General features: G+C 47.4%; 1 protein-coding gene across 2 annotated transcripts in view; it reads right to left on the bottom strand.

Annotated features, from left to right (window-relative positions):
- PCDH15 (protocadherin related 15) overlaps positions 1 to 22,700 on the bottom strand; it is a 2,374,726-nt gene that overhangs the window by 880,067 nt on the left and 1,471,959 nt on the right. For both annotated transcript variants that reach the window (XM_077258870.1, XM_077258871.1), the window contains one exon: positions 10,826 to 10,919. In XM_077258870.1, the coding sequence (XP_077114985.1) occupies positions 10,826 to 10,919 (94 nt within the window). The remainder of the gene's footprint in view (positions 1 to 10,825; positions 10,920 to 22,700) is intronic.

Raw genomic sequence — 22,700 nt, 5'->3', positions numbered from 1 at the left:
ATGTGCTGCGCCAGGCCCTGAATCCCAGCCCCGCAGTGTTTTAACAATGTTAAGACACTGCGGGGCTGGGATTCATGGTCATCGCGAACCGCACCGGCCGACATTAAATGATGCCAGAACATGGGCAGCGCTAACAGCGCTAGGCCAGGGGATCACACAACAGCGCAGACTCCTGTACAGCAAATAACAACGCTCAGGAGGCTGCACCCAGCACCAAGGTGGGATTCTTGACATCTGTGCTGCGTCTCATTACAAAGGGAACTCGCGCCTCCAACACAGTTTGACTGTTTAAAGGGCTAAATGTTATACGTGTTTCATTCAGCGTGTGCAAGGAGCGAAATTAAAAGAGCAACCTTTGACTTGTGCAGCACTACTGCTGCATAAGCTGTGGCTCTTCTACTTTGTAACCCCTGAGGGGGGGTTAAAGGTTACCTTTGAAATTGGTTCAATTAGGCTTCGGCCTACACTCTGCTCCCCCTGCAGAGCCCTGGGCTCCAACACCGCCAGTTGGGGCCCGGTACTGCTAGCTGCACAGAGAAAAACACCAGCCAATGTGTCAGTGGGGTTCAGCACCGCCAGCTGTTCCCCTGCTGTGCAGCCAGCAACGTGTCCTGCAACTGCCACGCAGGCACAACAGACCCAAAAGCTGCCGCCAGTGCAGGCTTCGGCCTACACTCTGCTCCATCTCCTCCCCCTGCAGAGCCCTGGGCTCCAACACCGCCAGTTGGGGCCCGGTACTGCTAGCTGCACAGAGAAAAACACCAGCCAATGTGTCAGTGGGGTTCAGCACCGCCAGCTGTTCCCCTGCTGTGCAGCCGGCAACGTGTCCTGCAACTGCCACGCAGGCACAACAGACCCAAAAGCTGCCGCCAGTGCAGGCTTCGGCCTACACTCTGCTCCATCTCCTCCTCCTGCTGACCCCGGGCTCCAACACCGCCAGTTGGGGCCCGGTACTGCTAGCTGCACAGAGAAAAACACCAGCCAATGTGTCAGTGGGGTTCAGCACCGCCAGCTGTTCCCCTGCTGTGCAGCTGGCATCGTGTCCTGCAAAAGCCACGCAGACACAAGAACTGAAATTGAAGGGAACCTGTCCCCCCTCCCCCAGGCGTTTGTACGTTTTAAAGGCCACCTTGTACAGCGGTAATGCTGCATGTGTGCAAGGTGGCTCATAAACGTATTCTCCTCGCACAGGTGGAACTGAAAACACGTCTAAAATGTGTCCTCTGTGTGACCATTTAACCGTCCCGGTGGTGTGACTTTCCTTTGTAATGACACGCTGCAACCCCCTTGGTAGCGCTGCCCGTCTTCTGGCATCATTGTTTGGCTGCCTGCGCCTCTGCGGCCGCCCTGACCCACACAACGCCCCTCGTTGTCTTATTTATTGGGACTGCGAGGGTGTGATTGACGGGCATGATCAGTGCATCAGTTCGCCTGTCCCTCATCTCCTTCCACCTTCTGCGGACTGTGCGGCTTCATGGCCGTGGCATGCGATAAGGGATCAGATGACGCCGCACAGTCTGAAGCGGGTGTAAGGACCCGAGTGTCAGAGGCGAACATATGTGCTGCGCCAGGCCCTGAATCCCAGCCCCGCAGTGTTTTAACAATGTTAAGACACTGCGGGGCTGGGATTCATGGTCATCGCGAACCGCACCGGCCGACATTAAATGATGCCAGAACATGGGCAGCGCTAACAGCGCTAGGCCAGGGGATCACACGACAGCGCAGACTCCTGTACAGCAAATAACAACGCTCAGGAGGCTGCACCCAGCACCAAGGTGGGATTCTTGACATCTGTGCTGCGTCTCATTACAAAGGGAACTCGCGCCTCCAACACAGTTTGACTGTTTAAAGGGCTAAATGTTATACGTGTTTCATTCAGCGTGTGCAAGGAGCGAAATTAAAAGAGTAACCTTTGACTTGTGCAGCACTACTGCTGCATAAGCTGTGGCTCTTCTACTTTGTAACCCCTGAGGGGGGGTTAAAGGTTACCTTTGAAATTGGTTCAATTAGGCTTCGGCCTACACTCTGCTCCCCCTGCAGAGCCCTGGGCTCCAACACCGCCAGTTGGGGCCCGGTACTGCTAGCTGCACAGAGAAAAACACCAGCCAATGTGTCAGTGGGGTTCAGCACCGCCAGCTGTTCCCCTGCTGTGCAGCCGGCAACGTGTCCTGCAACTGCCACGCAGGCACAACAGACCCAAAAGCTGCCGCCAGTGCAGGCTTCAGCCTACACTCTGCTCCATCTCCTCCTCCTGCTGACCCCGGGCTCCAACACCGCCAGTTGGGGCCCGGTACTGCTAGCTGCACAGAGAAAAACACCAGCCAATGTGTCAGTGGGGTTCAGCACCGCCAGCTGTTCCCCTGCTGTGCAGCCAGCATCGTGTCCTGCAAAAGCCACGCAGACACAAGAACTGAAATTGAAGGGAACCTGTCCCCCCTCCCCCAGGCGTTTGTACGTTTTAAAGGCCACCTTGTACAGCGGTAATGCTGCATGTGTGCAAGGTGGCTCATAAACGTATTCTCCTCGCACAGGTGGAACTGAAAACACGTCTAAAATGTGTCCTCTGTGTGACCATTTAACCGTCCCGGTGGTGTGACTTTCCTTTGTAATAACACGCTGCAACCCCCTTGGTAGCGCTGCCCGTCTTCTGGCATCATTGTTTGGCTGCCTGCGCCTCTGCGGCCGCCCTGACCCACACAACGCCCCTCGTTGTCTTATTTATTGGGACTGCGAGGGTGTGATTGACGGGCATGATCAGTGCATCAGTTCGCCTGTCCCTCATCTCCTTCCGCCTTCTGCGGACTGTGCGGCTTCATGGCCGTGGCATGCGATAAGGGATCAGATGACGCCGCACAGTCTGAAGCGGGTGTAAGGACCCGAGTGTCAGAGGCGAACATATGTGCTGCGCCAGGCCCTGAATCCCAGCCCCGCAGTGTTTTAACAATGTTAAGACACTGCGGGGCTGGGATTCATGGTCATCGCGAACCGCACCGGCCGACATTAAATGATGCCAGAACATGGGCAGCGCTAACAGCGCTAGGCCAGGGGATCACACGACAGCGCAGACTCCTGTACAGCAAATAACAACGCTCAGGAGGCTGCACCCAGCACCAAGGTGGGATTCTTGACATCTGTGCTGCGTCTCATTACAAAGGGAACTCGCGCCTCCAACACAGTTTGACTGTTTAAAGGGCTAAATGTTATACGTGTTTCATTCAGCGTGTGCAAGGAGCGAAATTAAAAGAGCAACCTTTGACTTGTGCAGCACTACTGCTGCATAAGCTGTGGCTCTTCTACTTTGTAACCCCTGAGGGGGGGTTAAAGGTTACCTTTGAAATTGGTTCAATTAGGCTTCGGCCTACACTCTGCTCCCCCTGCAGAGCCCTGGGCTCCAACACCGCCAGTTGGGGCCCGGTACTGCTAGCTGCACAGAGAAAAACACCAGCCAATGTGTCAGTGGGGTTCAGCACCGCCAGCTGTTCCCCTGCTGTGCAGCCGGCAACGTGTCCTGCAACTGCCACGCAGGCACAACAGACCCAAAAGCTGCCGCCAGTGCAGGCTTCGGCCTACACTCTGCTCCATCTCCTCCCCCTGCAGAGCCCTGGGCTCCAACACCGCCAGTTGGGGCCCGGTACTGCTAGCTGCACAGAGAAAAACACCAGCCAATGTGTCAGTGGGGTTCAGCACCGCCAGCTGTTCCCCTGCTGTGCAGCCGGCAACGTGTCCTGCAACTGCCACGCAGGCACAACAGACCCAAAAGCTGCCGCCAGTGCAGGCTTCGGCCTACACTCTGCTCCATCTCCTCCTCCTGCTGACCCCGGGCTCCAACACCGCCAGTTGGGGCCCGGTACTGCTAGCTGCACAGAGAAAAACACCAGCCAATGTGTCAGTGGGGTTCAGCACCGCCAGCTGTTCCCCTGCTGTGCAGCCGGCATCGTGTCCTGCAAAAGCCACGCAGACACAAGAACTGAAATTGAAGGGAACCTGTCCCCCCTCCCCCAGGCGTTTGTACGTTTTAAAGGCCACCTTGTACAGCGGTAATGCTGCATGTGTGCAAGGTGGCTCATAAACGTATTCTCCTCGCACAGGTGGAACTGAAAACACGTCTAAAATGTGTCCTCTGTGTGACCATTTAACCGTCCCGGTGGTGTGACTTTCCTTTGTAATGACACGCTGCAACCCCCTTGGTAGCGCTGCCCGTCTTCTGGCATCATTGTTTGGCTGCCTGCGCCTCTGCAGCCGCCCTGACCCACACAACGCCCCTCGTTGTCTTATTTATTGGGACTGCGAGGGTGTGATTGACGGGCATGATCAGTGCATCAGTTCGCCTGTCCCTCATCTCCTTCCGCCTTCTGCGGACTGTGCGGCTTCATGGCCGTGGCATGCGATAAGGGATCAGATGACGCCGCACAGTCTGAAGCGGGTGTAAGGACCCGAGTGTCAGAGGCGAACATATGTGCTGCGCCAGGCCCTGAATCCCAGCCCCGCAGTGTTTTAACAATGTTAAGACACTGCGGGGCTGGGATTCATGGTCATCGCGAACCGCACCGGCCGACATTAAATGATGCCAGAACATGGGCAGCGCTAACAGCGCTAGGCCAGGGGATCACACGACAGCGCAGACTCCTGTACAGCAAATAACAACGCTCAGGAGGCTGCACCCAGCACCAAGGTGGGATTCTTGACATCTGTGCTGCGTCTCATTACAAAGGGAACTCGCGCCTCCAACACAGTTTGACTGTTTAAAGGGCTAAATGTTATACGTGTTTCATTCAGCGTGTGCAAGGAGCGAAATTAAAAGAGCAACCTTTGACTTGTGCAGCACTACTGCTGCATAAGCTGTGGCTCTTCTACTTTGTAACCCCTGAGGGGGGGGTTAAAGGTTACCTTTGAAATTGGTTCAATTAGGCTTCGGCCTACACTCTGCTCCCCCTGCAGAGCCCTGGGCTCCAACACCACCAGTTGGGGCCCGGTACTGCTAGCTGCACAGAGAAAAACACCAGCCAATGTGTCAGTGGGGTTCAGCACCGCCAGCTGTTCCCCTGCTGTGCAGCCGGCAACGTGTCCTGCAACTGCCACGCAGGCACAACAGACCCAAAAGCTGCCGCCAGTGCAGGCTTCGGCCTACACTCTGCTCCATCTCCTCCCCCTGCAGAGCCCTGGGCTCCAACACCGCCAGTTGGGGCCCGGTACTGCTAGCTGCACAGAGAAAAACACCAGCCAATGTGTCAGTGGGGTTCAGCACCGCCAGCTGTTCCCCTGCTGTGCAGCCGGCAACGTGTCCTGCAACTGCCACGCAGGCACAACAGACCCAAAAGCTGCCGCCAGTGCAGGCTTCGGCCTACACTCTGCTCCATCTCCTCCTCCTGCTGACCCCGGGCTCCAACACCGCCAGTTGGGGCCCGGTACTGCTAGCTGCACAGAGAAAAACACCAGCCAATGTGTCAGTGGGGTTCAGCACCGCCAGCTGTTCCCCTGCTGTGCAGCTGGCATCGTGTCCTGCAAAAGCCACGCAGACACAAGAACTGAAATTGAAGGGAACCTGTCCCCCCTCCCCCAGGCGTTTGTACGTTTTAAAGGCCACCTTGTACAGCGGTAATGCTGCATGTGTGCAAGGTGGCTCATAAACGTATTCTCCTCGCACAGGTGGAACTGAAAACACGTCTAAAATGTGTCCTCTGTGTGACCATTTAACCGTCCCGGTGGTGTGACTTTCCTTTGTAATGACACGCTGCAACCCCCTTGGTAGCGCTGCCCGTCTTCTGGCATCATTGTTTGGCTGCCTGCGCCTCTGCGGCCGCCCTGACCCACACAACGCCCCTCGTTGTCTTATTTATTGGGACTGCGAGGGTGTGATTGACGGGCATGATCAGTGCATCAGTTCGCCTGTCCCTCATCTACTTCCGCCTTCTGCGGACTGTGCGGCTTCATGGCCGTGGCATGCGATAAGGGATCAGATGACGCCGCACAGTCTGAAGCGGGTGTAAGGACCCGAGTGTCAGAGGCGAACATATGTGCTGCGCCAGGCCCTGAATCCCAGCCCCGCAGTGTTTTAACAATGTTAAGACACTGCGGGGCTGGGATTCATGGTCATCGCGAACCGCACCGGCCGACATTAAATGATGCCAGAACATGGGCAGCGCTAACAGCGCTAGGCCAGGGGATCACACGACAGCGCAGACTCCTGTACAGCAAATAACGACGCTCAGGAGGCTGCACCCAGCACCAAGGTGGGATTCTTGACATCTGTGCTGCGTCTCATTACAAAGGGAACTCGTGCCTCCAACACAGTTTGACTGTTTAAAGGGCTAAATGTTATACGTGTTTCATTCAGCGTGTGCAAGGAGCGAAATTAAAAGAGCAACCTTTGACTTGTGCAGCACTACTGCTGCATAAGCTGTGGCTCTTCTACTTTGTAACCCCTGAGGGGGGGTTAAAGGTTACCTTTGAAATTGGTTCAATTAGGCTTCGGCCTACACTCTGCTCCCCCTGCAGAGCCCTGGGCTCCAACACCGCCAGTTGGGGCCCGGTACTGCTAGCTGCACAGAGAAAAACACCAGCCAATGTGTCAGTGGGGTTCAGCACCGCCAGCTGTTCCCCTGCTGTGCAGCCGGCAACGTGTCCTGCAACTGCCACGCAGGCACAACAGACCCAAAAGCTGCCGCCAGTGCAGGCTTCGGCCTACACTCTGCTCCATCTCCTCCTCCTGCTGACCCCGGGCTCCAACACCGCCAGTTGGGGCCCGGTACTGCTAGCTGCACAGAGAAAAACACCAGCCAATGTGTCAGTGGGGTTCAGCACCGCCAGCTGTTCCCCTGCTGTGCAGCCGGCATCGTGTCCTGCAAAAGCCACGCAGACACTTGCTCTTGTACCTTCTGCTCCCCATCCTGGTTCCAGTACCGTCAGCTGGTTCCGGGCAGAGCCTTTGGCTTAGGTGCCTCCCTCTGGGTATCCGAGTTCCACCAACGTCAGGTGGTCCTTGGTAGTGCTTTCAGGCACGGGTACCTCCTGCTTAGTAACCGGGTTCCAGTAACGTCAGCTGGTCCTCGGTAGTTCCATTGGCTCTTGGACCTTCGGCTACCCATCCGGGTTCCAGCACCGTCAGCTGGTTCTCGGCAGTGTCTTTTGCTCTTGTACCTTCTGCTCCCCATCCTGGTTCCAGTACCGTCAGCTGGTTCCGGGCAGAGCCTTTGGCTTAGGTGCCTCCCTCTGGGTATCCGAGTTCCACCAACGTCAGGTGGTCCTTGGTAGTGCTTTCAGGCACGGGTACCTCCTGCTTAGTAACCGGGTTCCAGTAACGTCAGCTGGTCCTCGGTAGTTCCATTGGCTCTTGGACCTTCGGGTAGCCATCCGAGTTCCAGTTCCATCAGCTGGTTCTCGGCATTTTCTCAGCCTTCTTGTACCTTCTGCTACATTTCCAAGTTCAAGAGACTAAACACGATGACCCGGAAGACCACCCCTAAGATGACGACGACACCAGAGACGACAACCACTGTGATGACGACGACCCTGGAGACGATGACCCCGAAGACCACCCCGATGACGACGACCCCGGAGACGACGACCCTGAAGACCACCCCGATGACGACGACCCCGGAGACGACGACCCTGGAGACGACGACGACCTGGAAGACCGAGAAGCAGAAGAACAAGAGGCTGCAGAACAAAGAGCAGAAGAACATTAAGCATAACACTAAATATCAGAGCAAAAAATATTATCTAAATTATAAGCAGAAGAAGACTAAGCAGTGTATGGGGGTGAGTCCGTTCCTCCTCGTGGTGCCCCTGGATAAAGCCTGATGCTGCAGGCCAAACTGAACGCGGACAAATGTAACTCTTTTGTGACAGGCAGAACGGAAGGTGTAATCTTCAAACTTTTATAGATAACAACTACGGGAATGCCTGTCACAAATAAGAATATGATGAAGAAGTAGAATATGATGAAGATAATAGTAAAATAAAAAGAATATGAACAATGTAACCAAAAAAATAATAGGTAGAAGATGAAGAAGATGAATAAGGTGAAGAAGTTGATGTCAAAGAAGCTGATGATGAGGATAATGAAGAAGAAAGTGTGGGAGAAGTAAAAAAGAAGGTGAAGGGCGTGGAAGTAGTGAAACATCAATATCTGACAAAATAAAAAAAAAAATTAACATAGTCAAAATCTTTCTACCGCCGAACGTCATAAAAAACCCCCAAAATCCTGCTATTCTATTACATTGGGCTAAACCTCTGTGCCTTTAATGTCTCCGCCACGTCCCCCAATACATCCTACATTATTCTTAGTTGTTTTCCTTCATGTAGAATGAACCTACAAGTTTATAAAGGGTTTATTTTAATTCCGATATTTTCGTCCCATTGACTTGCATTGGGATCGGGTATCGGTATCGGATTAGATCCGATATTTTGACGGTATCGGCCGATACTTTCCGATACCGATACTTTCCGATATCGGAAAGTATCGCTCAACACTAGTGAACAGGTTTCCACTATCTTTAAGGCTAAGTTCTCACAAAGAGAATTTGGTGCATTTTTTCATTTGCTCGCAAAAAAAGGTAGTGTATTATAGTTTCAGCAAAGTGTATGGGATTTATATAGATATCATTCCCATGGTTTTTATTACAGTGTGGAAATGAACCTATGTTGCAATTTTGAAATCTGTAATGTCAATTTCTCCTTCTGTAAATTGGCATTTAATTTGCAAATTTTCGGAATTGAATGGGATGAGGCAAATCCGTAGATCAAAGAAGCACCTGTGATATTAATGCGTCAAGATTTTATCAATAAAGTTTTATTAAAGATTAGTAATGAGAAGTTTTCAAAACACAGTAGTTTTATTTGAAACATGAAATCCCCAAAAGAGACGAAAAATACTGCAGAAAGAGCGCAATAATAACCTGCAGCAATCAAAAATGCACACAAAAAATCATCATGAAAAATTAAGAAACTTTTCAGAATTCTGAAGGTGTTTTTGGATATAGTACACCATTTGTCCACAGGTTGTATGCGGTATTGCATTTCAACTCTATTGATGTATGTAGTTCTCAAAATTATTCTTGACTAAAGGGTTTGCTTTTAGTGGACAATCTATAACCAAAGTAATGTGCCTTAATGAATTGTTGATATTTCTAAGGAATTCTGCAATTCGCCACATTTACCATGCAATATTAATTGCATAGGAGATATAGTATTACCCAATGACTATGTGACTACTGCTTTACTTTCCCACTAATAGGACAGGGGTCCCAATTTATGACCTTCATTGTACACAGTGGCTCCTAGTCATCAAGGCCACAGAAAATAAAAATAAAGTGGAAGTTATCTTTGGAATGATAGTGCTGCCAAAAATGGAGAGAAATGCTGACTGTGTGACCACTATATGCTACCTGCTCCATTAGAGAGCTGTGACCGTCTGTGAGGTTAACAGGGCACAGCGTTATCTTTTATCCCGGCGACTCTGTGAAGCAACAGAGTTCGCTCCTATACAGACCGGATGACAGAACCTGTGTCTGTTCAGGCGTAATACCGCCATATAGTGCCGCCATTTACTAGCAGCAGGTTCCACTCCTGCACGGTGGAACCTGGGCTGCGAAAGCACCAATATTATCCCTATATTTACTCGGTGCGTTCCGCCAGCCCTAACAGTGTGTTTCTTAACTGGTGTAGCTTTTAATAGAGAAAGCAGAATGCAAGCATGGCCACCTGTTGTGAATTCCATTCTCGGACTCCCTCCTGTGGTCATGAATGGTACTTTGGTTAGTTCTGCTCTTGTACTCCCTCTGGTGGCTTTGAGCGGAACTGCTGGTCACTGAGGTTGGCTTTGTCAGCTGCTCTCGTTTATTGCTATGTTGGCTTCCCTATTTAACTCCACTCAGATCGTTACTTCATGCCAGCTGTCAATGTTTCAGTATTGGTTCAGATCTCTCTTGGACTTCTCTGAGGACCTGTCTACTCCAGCAGAAGCTAAGTCTTTGCTAGTTCATTTGTTGTTACTGCTTCCTGAATATATTTCTTAGTACTGCCAATTTCTAGTCCAGCTTGCCATCATGATATTCCCTTGCTAGCTAGAAGCTCTGGGGTGCAGAGTGGCACCTCCACACCGTGAGTCGGTGTGGGAAGTCTTTTTGCTTACTCTGCGTGTTTTTTTGTAGTCTTTTGTGCTGACCGCATAGTTCCCTTTTCTATCCTCTTACTATTTAGTGAAGTCTGGCCTCCTCTGCTAAAACCTGTTTCATTCCTGTGTTTGTGACTTTCCTCTTAACTCACAGTCAATATATGTGGGGGGCTGCCTTTACCTTTGGGGAATTTCTCTGAGGCAAGGTTAGGCTTCTATTTCTATCTTTAGGGGTAGTTAGCTCTTAGGCTGTGAAGAGGCGTCTAGGGAGAGTTAGGTACGCTCCACGGCTATTTCTAGTGTGTGTGATAGGAGTAGAGTTCCCACTTTCCCAGAGCTTGTTCTGATTACTAGTTTACTCATCAGGTCATTCCGGGTGCTCCTAACCACCAGGTCCATAACAGCCACCTATCTGTTGCTGCTAACTTAATTGCTTTGCATCCCCTAAGAGGGATCAGTGGATTGCCATTCTCCCAATTTTTGTCATCACAGGTTAAAGTATGATCTGTTAGGTTTAAATACCTTTTTAGCATTACACTTTAAAGATCAAGTTTATCAATTAACAATATATTTTAATAGTCATCCTCATTACTCTGCATTTTATCAAAAGCTGCAATATACTGTATCTATGTTTTTCACAGACATAGAATTATTTACATGCAATTAAATGAGTGGCTAAATACAAAATCAACATTTAGAAAGTAAACTTACACCATCAGGCCGGCCATCTGATGCAGTCACGATCAAAATGTAGCGGTCTGTACTTTCTCTGTCTAAAGGTTTTGCCAAGATTAGAAGTCCAGAGCTAGAAACAAAATTAGAATTTGTGGTTTACACATTTTGTGAATTAACATGTATAATAATTGTTACTTATAGCATAAAAATGTAGATATTACATAAAATGCATATATGTATGGTAAATGAAGAGATGATCAAAGGGATACTGGGATACTCAAATGAGTCATCATCAGGGGCAGAAGCTGTAGACACTGTGGCAGCCTCTGTCTCAACCCTAAATAGAAGCGTCATCAGAGACAGCTGTTTCAGGGTCTGGGCTACTCCTTCCTCCACTGAGCACAAGTAGGTTGTCATTTCCGATGAATGCTCAGTAGGATATTGTCACAGTGAACTGTAACAATGAGTTCTCTCACCAGTTCTGATCAGAAGTGACAAGCTGGCAACAGAGCACACTGTCAATGAACATTGCAAGAAGAGAATGAGCAAACAGAGAACAAGCTGGCAACAGAGCACACTGTCAATGAAAAAAAGAACGAGTGAGCTGAGAACAGCACAGCCCCCACAAGTGACATCACTGGATGCACTGGGATTCATAAACAAAGCGCCTTCACAAAGGAAGTAGTAAAAAAAAGAAATTAAGCAGTTAAAGTAGTAATGGAAGAATAAGGAATTTTTAATTAAATTATGTAAGAAATTAGAGTATCACATTAAATATTGTCACGCCCACAGGTGGCGCACGTAGTACGTGGACCCACTGTGCAGAGGGCCGGGCCTGCCTGTGAAAGGCAGAGCTAAGCTGCTACCTGCTGTTCACTGGAGCTCTAAAGGTGGAGAAAAACTGAGCTGCAGGTAGCTGCCAGGTACCAGTCCTAGGCAGAACCCAGTACTGCAGCTGCTGACCCCAGGAGTCAGGTTCGCTGACATTGATTAAGGACTAGAGCTCCATTCAGACTAATAAGTTCAGGCTCCTCTGCAGAATGACAGGATTACTGATATGAATTCAGGCTATGTTGAGACTGGGTGGATTCGGAGACTGGTTTTGGCAGACGGGGTACAAACGTGTTGGAAGACAAGGTTCCAGCCACTGGCCACACATGAACTAAATGGGGCAGGTCCAGGCCCTGGCTGCACATGGACCAGGAGATCAGGTTCCGGCACTGGCCCCGCACATACCAGGACGGCAGGTTCAGGTGCTGGCTGCCATGGACCTAAAGGAGCACGTTGAAACCACTGGCCACACCAAGACCACATATTCAGGTTCAGGACCCTGGCTAAACCAGGGCTAGTAAAGCCAACTCCTTAAAGGGGAGTGAGTCTTGATATTGACTGGAAGCCATCTTGAAGGTGTACTCTGATACTACATTCCTCCCAGCTGATATCTAGGGGCATTTTACTAGCAACAAGGAAGCGCACAGGCATGCACACTAAGCGCGGTGCTAGGAAGTGTGGTGTGCACAAGAGGAGACATGCTGGCAGACGGGGACCATGCTACGGTGCTTGTGCGGTGAATTTGCCAGTGTTCCTGCATGGAGGGGGAAGAGGAACCATGCAGGACTGCTGAACAATAGTGTTACAAATAGAGATTTAGAAATAAAATTTAGTTTTGTACCACCTCTTTAAACTCCAATCTGTGCCTATAGGCACCAGGGATGATAATCTAGTATATATATATATAGATATATATATTTATATATATATATATATATATATATATATATATATATATATATATATATATATATATATATATTAGTATAGACTTACTGTGTTTTCTTTATATGTAAACCTAGCCATATGCACCATAGATGTAAATTCACTAATATATGAATTCTTTCAACACTTATACATAAGTTTAGGTTTATTAAAATTGAAGTTTCATTCAATTCATGCAGAATGTAAGCCCGCAAGGGCAGTGTCCTCGCCCCTCTGTATCAGTCTGTCATTGTTAGTTTGTTTACTGTAAGTGATATCTGTAACTTCTCATGTACAGCACCATGGAATCAATGGTGCTATATAAATAAATAATAATAATAATAATAATAATAATAATAATAATTTCTAAGTTTGCAATTGACTTACTGTAATACATTATGTATATGATTTAAAACCATTAGCAATGTTCCTAAATTATATTAGTGACTATTAAACCCTAGTCGTTACTGTTCTAGCTTTAGTATTATTGTGAATTATAGTATTATGTTTGTAACTAATGTAAGTGCCAGGTTTATGCATTTTAAATGTATTACTTGTCTTGAATTACAGCTCAGCATGAAATATTGTCATTTATATTGGAAACATGTTTCTGCCTCTTACTCATAAGGGTACCACTGTGTTTGTTTCTTTGCCACAATCCATTGAGCGTTTCAATAGACGCTCATAGAAGCTCATTAAGGACACATTATTGTGTTTGTGTCACAAGGTTAATCTGTAGAATACAGAACAATTCTGTAAGTAGAATTATCAGTACATGCACAAGAGAACTTAATTTAAGAGATAATTTTCTAAATAATATATTGGACTATTTGCTAGCTAAATGCAACTCTAAACTACAAACTCTTTTTAATGTAGACATAAAAGAAAGAAAACTAATAAGTAATAATGTCCTACTATATCTTTTCTTAATACAATATGCTTTAGGTTCTATTTTACAAAGTGCTACTTATTTATTAGTCCCGACAGAACATGACAATCTTTTAAAAAGTTTTAAATACAGCTCTGGCAAAAATTAAGAGACCACCACATCAAAACCCTGTCATGGGCAGCCCAATCTCCAGACCTGAACCCCATTGAAAACCTCTGGAATGTAATCAAGGGAATGATGGATAGTCACTCACAAGCCATCAAATAAAAAAAACTGCTTAAATATTTGTGCCAAGAGCAGTGTGAAAGACTGGTGGAAAGCATGTCAAGACGCATGAAAGCTGTGATTAAAAATCATGGTTATTCCACAAAATATTGATTTCTGAACTCTTCCTGAGTTAAAACATTAGTATTGTTGTTTCTAAATGATTATGAACTATTTTTATTTGCATTATTTGAGGTCTGAAAGCACAGGTTTTTTTTTATTTTGACCATTTCTCCTTTTCAGAAAAAAAATACAAAATGTATTGCTTGGAAATTCAGAGACATGTTGTCAGTAGTTTATAGAATAAAAGAAAAAGTTACATTTTGCTCAAAAATATACCTATGAAGAGAAAAATCAGACAAACTGAACATTTTGCAGTGGTCTCTTAATTTTTGCCAGAGCTGTATATGACCGTGTTCCATCTTCAATGGAAAAATACTGTGTGTATGTGTGAAAGCTTCTGTTCCAAATAATCAAAGGATTGGAAAATGTCATAACTATATATGCTGGATTGAGGTCTTAACCGTTAAACAATGATATTTCATATCAATTAGATATGTCTTAGGGTACGTGTCCACGGTCAGGATGGCCGGCGGTACCGCCGGAGCGGCAAAGCCGCTCGGCGCTCAGCCCCGCCCCCTTTCTGGGATGCGATGATGCCGGATGTGTTAACTGTACACATCCGGGATCATCGCACCCTCGCATAGCGCCCTGTGATATTACTTGCGGCGATGCAGCGTCGCCGCAGGTAGCACGGACATGCTGCGATCTGAAAAGACGCGCAACATGTCCGGAGTCGCAGGGAAGTCGGATGCATGTTTCCACGCATAGTGGACACGGGATTTCATGCCACTATGCTGGAACATCTGGACGCTGCGTGTTTGACGCTGCAGCTCTGCGCAGCGTCAAACAAGCAGCGTTTACTGACCGTGGACACATACCCTTATAATACTATACAAGGAGGTTTTTGAGGTGTAGAAAACATATCCAAGCCCATATACACATTCCACTTAACAAGTATGTGTAACCAAGTCAAAATTGTCCAGCTATTGTTCTTATTTTATTTCCATTGCCCCCAAGCAAATTATTTTTTCTGTTCTTTTATAAAAATCTATCAAACAGTCCTAGAGAAATGGGTTTTTCTATTCAGTGCTCCAAATATGCAATTTTTTATGGTAATTACCCAGAAGGCGTTGCTCACAGGATTCTCTGTTGGCAGGTCTTTTAACTGTTCTGCATAGTAACTCTGTGAGCAACACAACTTTGCTAAAGACCATAAAGATTGTCATTGGGGTTGAGCGACTTACTTTTTTAGGATCGAGTCGGGTTTCGCGAAACCCGACTTTGTCAAAAGTCGAGTCGAGTGAAATCGGCCGATTATCACGCAAAGTCGGGATCGACCGAAACACGAAACCCAATGTAAGTCAATGGGGAAGCTGTTATGGTTCTCAATGGCAAGAGAACATAGCCCAGCATACATAGGAACTAGCTCTTGGAAGAATGGAAACTTAAACTGACCATGAACTAAACCTGCCGCACAACTAACAGTAGCCGGGTAGCGTAGCCTGCGTTTTATCCCTAGACGCCCAGCGCCGGCCGGAGGACTAACTAATCCTGGCAGAGGAAAATATAGTCCTGGCTCACCTCTAGAGAAATTTCCCCTAAAGGCAGACAGAGGCCCCCACATATATTGGCGGTGATTTAAGATGAAAATGACAAACGTAGTATGAAAATAGGTTTAGCAAAATCGAGGTCCGCTTACTAGATAGCAGGAAGACAGAAAGGGTACTTTCATGGTCAGCTGAAAACCCTATCAATACACCATCCTGAAATTACTTTAAGACTGTAGTATTAACTCATAACATCAGAGTGGCAATTTCAGATCACAAGAGCTTTCCAGACACAGAAACGAAACTGCAGCTGTGAACTGGAACAAAATGCAAAAAACAAACAAGGACAAATGTCCGACTTAGCTGGAAGTTGTCTGGTAGCAGGAACATGCACAGAAAGGCTTCTGATTACAATGTTGACCGGCATGGAAGTGACAGAGGAGCAAGGTTAAATAGCGACTCCCACATCCTGATGGGAACAGGTGAACAGAGGGGATGATGCACACAAGTTCAATTCCACCAGTGGCCACCGGGGGAGCCCAAAATCCAATTTCACAACAGTACCCCCCCCCTCAAGGAGGGGGCACCGAACCCTCACCAGAACCACCAGGGCGATCAGGATGAGCCCTATGAAAGGCACGGACCAGATCGAAGGCATGAACATCAGAGGCAGTCACCCAAGAATTATCCTCCTGACCGTATCCCTTCCATTTGACCAGATACTGGAGTTTCCGTCTGGAAACACGGGAGTCCAAGATTTTTTCCACAACGTACTCCAACTCGCCCTCAACCAACACCGGAGCAGGAGGCTCAACAGAAGGCACAACCGGTACCTCATACCTGCGCAACAATGACCGATGAAAAACATTATGAATAGAAAAAGATGCAGGGAGGTCCAAACGGAAGGACACAGGGTTAAGAATCTCCAATATCTTGTACGGGCCGATGAACCGAGGCTTAAACTTAGGAGAAGAAACCCTCATAGGGACAAAACGAGAAGACAACCACACCAAGTCCCCGACACAAAGCCGAGGACCAACCCGACACCGGCGGTTGGCAAAAAGCTGAGTCTTCTCCTGGGACAACTTCAAATTGTCCACCACCTGCCCCCAAATCTGATGCAACCTCTCCACCACAGCATCCACTCCAGGACAATCCGAAGATTCCACCTGACCGGAGGAAAATCGAGGATGAAACCCCGAATTACAGAAAAAAGGAGACACCAAGGTGGCAGAGCTGGCCCGATTATTGAGGGCAAACTCCGCTAAAGGCAAAAAAGCAACCCAATCATCCTGATCTGCAGACACAAAACACCTCAAATATGTCTCAAAAGTCTGATTTGTCCGCTCGGTCTGGCCATTAGTCTGAGGATGGAAAGCAGACGAGAAAGACAAATCTATGCCCATCCTAGCACAGAATGCCCGCCAAAATCTAGACACGAATTGGGTTCCTCTGTCAGAAACGATATTCTCCGGAATACCATGCAAACGAACCACATTTTGAAAAAACAGAGGAACCAACTCGGAAGAAGAAGGCAACTTAGGCAGGGGAACCAAATGGACCATCTTAGAGAAACGGTCACACACCACCCAGATGACAGACATCTTCTGAGAAACAGGAAGATCCGAAATAAAATCCATCAAGATGTGCGTCCAAGGCCTCTTTGGGATAGGCAAGGACAACAACAACAATCCACTAGCCCGAGAACAACAAGGCTTGGCCCGAGCACAAACGTCACAAGACTGCACAAAGCCTCGTACATCTCGTGACAGGGAAGGCCACAAGAAGGACCTTGCCACCAAATCCCTGGTACCAAAGATTCCAGGATGACCTGCCAACGCAGAAGAATGAACCTCAGAAATGACTTTACTGGTCCAATCATCAGGAACAAACAGTCTACCAGGTGGGCAACGATCAGGTCTATCCGCCTGAAAATCCTGCAAGGCCCGCCGCAGGTCTGGAGAAACGGCAGACAATATCACTCCATCCTTAAGGATACTTGTAGGTTCAGAATTACCAGGGGAGTCAGGCTCAAAACTCCTAGAAAGGGCATCCGCCTTAACATTCTTAGAACCCGGTAGGTATGACACCACAAAATTAAACCGAGAGAAAAACAACGACCAGCGCGCCTGTCTAGGATTCAGGCGTCTGGCGGACTCAAGATAAATTAAATTTTTGTGGTCGGTCAATACCACCACCTGATGTCTAGCCCCCTCAAGCCAATGACGCCACTCCTCAAAAGCCCACTTCATGGCCAAAAGCTCCCGATTCCCAATATCATAATTCCGCTCGGCGGGCGAAAATTTACGAGAAAAAAAAGCACAAGGTTTCATCACGGAGCAGTCGGAACTTCTTTGCGACAAAACCGCCCCAGCTCCGATTTCAGAAGCGTCGACCTCAACCTGAAAAGGAAGAGCAACATCAGGCTGACGCAACACAGGGGCGGAAGAAAAGCGGCGCTTAAGCTCCCGAATGGCCTCCACAGCAGCAGGGGACCAATCAGCAACATCAGCACCCTTCTTAGTCAAATCAGTCAATGGTTTAACAACATCAGAAAAACCAGCAATAAATCGACGATAAAAGTTAGCAAAGCCCAAAAATTTCTGAAGACTCTTAAGAGAAGAGGGTTGCGTCCAATCACAAATAGCCCGAACCTTGACAGGATCCATCTCGATGGAAGAGGGGGAAAAAATGTATCCCAAGAAGGAAATCTTTTGAACCCCAAAAACGCACTTAGAACACTTCACACACAAGGAATTAGACCGCAAAACCTGAAAAACCCTCCTGACCTGCTGGACATGAGAGTCCCAGTCATCCGAAAAAATCAGAATATCATCCAGATACACGATCATAAATTTATCCAAATAATCACGGAAAATGTCATGCATAAAGGACTGAAAGACTGAAGGGGCATTTGAAAGGCCAAAAGGCATCACCAAATACTCAAAGTGGCCCTCGGGCGTATTAAATGCGGTTTTCCACTCATCCCCCTGCTTAATTCGCACCAAATTATACGCCCCACGGAGATCTATCTTAGAGAACCACTTGGCCCCCTTTATGCGAGCAAACAAATCAGTCAGCAGTGGCAACGGATATTGATATTTAACCGTGATTTTATTCAAAAGCCGATAATCAATACAAGGCCTCAAAGAGCCATCTTTCTTAGACACAAAGAAAAAACCGGCTCCTAAGGGAGATGACGAAGGACGAATATGTCCCTTTTCCAAGGACTCCTTTATATATTCTCGCATAGCAGCATGTTCAGGCACAGACAGATTAAATAAACGACCCTTAGGGTATTTACTACCCGGAATCAAATCTATGGCACAATCGCACTCCCGGTGCGGAGGTAATGAACCAAGCTTAGGTTCTTCAAAAACGTCACGATAGTCAGACAAGAATTCAGGAATCTCAGAGGGAATAGATGACGAAATGGAAACCAAAGGTACGTCCCCATGCATCCCCTTACATCCCCAGCTTAAAACACAGACATAGCGTTCCAGTCGAGGACTGGGTTATGAGATTGCAGCCATGGCAATCCAAGCACCAACACATCATGTAGATTATACAGCACAAGAAAGCGAATAATCTCCTGATGATCCGGATTAATTCGCATAGTTACTTGTGTCCAGTATTGTGGTTTATTACTAGCCAATGGGGTGGAGTCAATCCCCTTCAGAGGTATAGGAGTTTCAAGAGGCTCTAAATCATACCCACAGCGTTTGGCAAAGGACCAATCCATAAGACTCAAAGCGGCGCCAGAGTTGACATAGGCATCCGCGGTAATAGATGATAAAGAACAAATCAGGGTCACAGATAGAATAAACTTAGACTGAAAAGTGCCAATTGAAACTGACTTATCAAGCTTCTTAGTACGCTTAGAGCATGCTGATATAACATGAGTTGAATCACCACAATAAAAGCACAACCCATTTTTTCGTCTAAAATTCTGCCGTTCGCTTCTGGACAGAATTCTATCACATTGCATATTCTCTGGCGTCTTCTCAGTAGACACCGCCAAATGGTGCACAGGTTTGCGCTCCCGCAGACGTCTATCGATCTGGATAGCCATTGTCATGGACTCATTCAGACCCGCAGGCACAGGGAACCCCACCATAACATCCTTAACGGCATCAGAGAGACCCTCTCTGAAATTCGCCGCCAGGGCGCACTCATTCCACTGAGTAAGCACAGACCATTTACGGAATTTTTGGCAGTATATTTCAACTTCATCTTGCCCCTGAGATAGGGACATCAAGGCTTTTTCCGCCTGAAGCTCTAAATGAGGTTCCTCATAAAGCAACCCCAAGGCCAGAAAAAATGCATCCACATTGAGCAACGCAGGATCCCCTGGAGCCAATGCAAAAGCCCAATCTTGAGGGTCGCCCCGGAGCAAGGAAATCACAATCCTGACCTGCTGAGCAGGATCTCCAGCAGAGCGAGATTTCAGGGACAAAAACAACTTGCAATTATTTTTGAAATTTTGAAAGCAAGATCTATTCCCCGAGAAAAATTCAGGCAAAGGAATTCTAGGTTCAGATATAGGAACATGAACAACAAAATCTTGTAAATTTTGAACTTTCGTGGTGAGATTATTCAAACCTGCAGCTAAACTCTGAATATCCATTTTAAACAGGTGAACACAGAGCCATTCCAGGATTAGAAGGAGAGAGAGAGAGGAAGGCTGCAATATAGGCAGACTTGCAAGTGATTCAATTGAAAGCACACTCAGAACTGAAGGAAAAAAAAAAAAAAAAAAAAAATTTCAGCAGACTTCTTTTTTCTCTCCTTTCTCTGCCAATTAATTTAACCCTTTGTGGGCCGGTCAAACTGTTATGGTTCTCAATGGCAAGAGAACATAGCCCAGCATACATAGGAACTAGCTCTTGGAAGAATGGAAACTTAAACTGACCATGAACTAAACCTGCCGCACAACTAACAGTAGCCGGGTAGCGTAGCCTGCGTTTTATCCCTAGACGCCCAGCGCCGGCCGGAGGACTAACTAATCCTGGCAGAGGAAAATATAGTCCTGGCTCACCTCTAGAGAAATTTCCCCGAAAGGCAGACAGAGGCCCCCACATATATTGGCGGTGATTTAAGATGAAAATGACAAACGTAGTATGAAAATAGGTTTAGCAAAATCGAGGTCCGCTTACTAGATAGCAGGAAGACAGAAAGGGTACTTTCATGGTCAGCTGAAAACCCTATCAATACACCATCCTGAAATTACTTTAAGACTCTAGTATTAACTCATAACATCAGAGTGGCAATTTCAGATCACAAGAGCTTTCCAGACACAGAAACGAAACTGCAGCTGTGAACTGGAACAAAATGCAAAAAACAAACAAGGACAAAAGTCCGACTTAGCTGGAAGTTGTCTGGTAGCAGGAACATGCACAGAAAGGCTTCTGATTACAATGTTGACCGGCATGGAAGTGACAGAGGAGCAAGGTTAAATAGCGACTCCCACATCCTGATGGGAACAGGTGAACAGAGGGGATGATGCACACAAGTTCAATTCCACCAGTGGCCACCGGGGGAGCCCAAAATCCAATTTCACAACAGGAAGCAAAGTCGGCAGTGAGTGGAGGACAGGAAAACACCTACAGTGCCCATTTTAATGTCAAAAACATCAATTCTTGTCACTTAAGCTTGTGAATCTTAATTTACCTTATAATAATAGTTAGGCATTGAAAATTGAGGGTCATTTGGCTAAAGTTGTGGGGGGGTAGGGCTGGCTCAAGTTTTTCGTGGGCCCAGGAAACACGGACTACGTCACGGCGGTGGAGCAGGGAGAGGTCAGTATTTCAACTCTGCAAGTGCTGTGATCCTGAGCAAGCAGGGGGGCCCACTCATTCATATTGGCACTGGCACAGAGCCCCTCAAAGTACGGCGTTGTGTTTGACGGCGGGGGCACCTCCCACCGGCAGAGACACTTTTGCGTACTATGAGGGGCCCTGTGACAGTGACGTCGCCAATGAGTATGCCCTCCCCACCTGATGAAGGAACCTGCACTTTCATCTGCACCTTCCTCTTTGTCCCCGTGTAAGGTGGTATAGTATGCGGGAAGGGGAACCTGACTTTCAGCAGGGTCAGATTCTGGCTGTGTAGAGTGCAAGGGGAATGTAGTGGTCTGGGTCAATGTACCAGCAGACTCATGTAGCACTGTCTGGGCAATGGGCAGGATGAGGAGGAAACACCGATATAGGCCCAAATAATAAAGTGGGCTAAATGCAGTTCAAAATTGGTAACAGGACCAACCAGGTGGAATTGCTTTGTTCAGTGGAGGACAACTGTAATGAGAGGCAGACAAAGTTAGTAGGCCCAAATAATAAAGTAGGCCAAATAAAGTTCAAAATTGGTAACAGGAGTAAACAGGCGGCACTGCTTTGTTCAGTGGAGGAGAACACCAAAGAGCGGCAGACACCGTTAGTAGGACCCAACCAAACTAGTCGGCCAAATGCAGTTTAATATCTGATATAGGCTGAAATCCTGAAAACTGAAGCTCAGCTTTGTTCAGTGGAGGAGAAAAGCAAGCAGCGGCAGACACCGTTAGTAGGGCCCAACCAAACTAGTAGGCCAAATGCAGTTTCATATTAAAAATATAGGCCGAAAGCCTGAAGATTGAAGCTCAGCTTTTTTCCGTGGAGGACAACACCAAGCAGCGGCAGACACCGTTAGTAAGCACAACCAAACAAGAAGGCCAAATGCAGTTTAATATCTGATATAGGCCGAAAGCCTGAAGATTGAAGCTGAGCTTTTTTCCTTGGAGGACAACACCTAGGAGCGGCAGACACCTTTAGTAGGGCCCAACCAAACTAGTAGGCCAAATGCAGTTTCATATTAAAAATATAGGCCGAAAGCCTGAAGATTGAAGCTCAGGTTTGTTCAGTGGAGGAGAACACCAAGGAGCGGCAGACACCGTTAGTAGGGCCCAACCAAACTAGTAGGCCAAATGCAGTTTAAAATTTGTAAATATAGGCCGAAAGCCTGAAGATTGAAGCTCAGCTTTGTTCAGTGGAGGACAACACCAAGGAGCGGCAGACACCTTTAGTAGGGCCCAACCAGACTAGTAGGCAAAATGCAGTTTCATATTAAAAATATAGTCCGAAAGCCTGAAGATTGAAGCTCAGCTTTTTTCCGTGGAGGACAACACCAAGCAGCGGCGGACACCGTTCGTAGGGCCAAACCAAACTAGTAGGCCAAATGCAGTTTAAAATTTGTAAATAAAGGCCAAAAGCCAGAAGATTGAAGCTCAGCTTTGTTCAGTGGAGAACAACAAGGAGCGGCAGACACCGTTAGTAGGGCCCAACCAAACTAGTATCCCAAATGCAGTTTCATATTAAAAATATAGGCCGAAAGCCAGAAGATTGAAGCTCAGGAAAAAAAACCT

This window comes from Ranitomeya variabilis, chromosome 4, assembly GCF_051348905.1.
Source record: "Ranitomeya variabilis isolate aRanVar5 chromosome 4, aRanVar5.hap1, whole genome shotgun sequence".
Lineage (NCBI taxonomy): Eukaryota > Metazoa > Chordata > Amphibia > Anura > Dendrobatidae > Ranitomeya > Ranitomeya variabilis.
The sequence above is the reverse complement of the archived record's forward strand: the minus strand, read 5'-3'. Positions and strand labels throughout refer to the sequence as shown.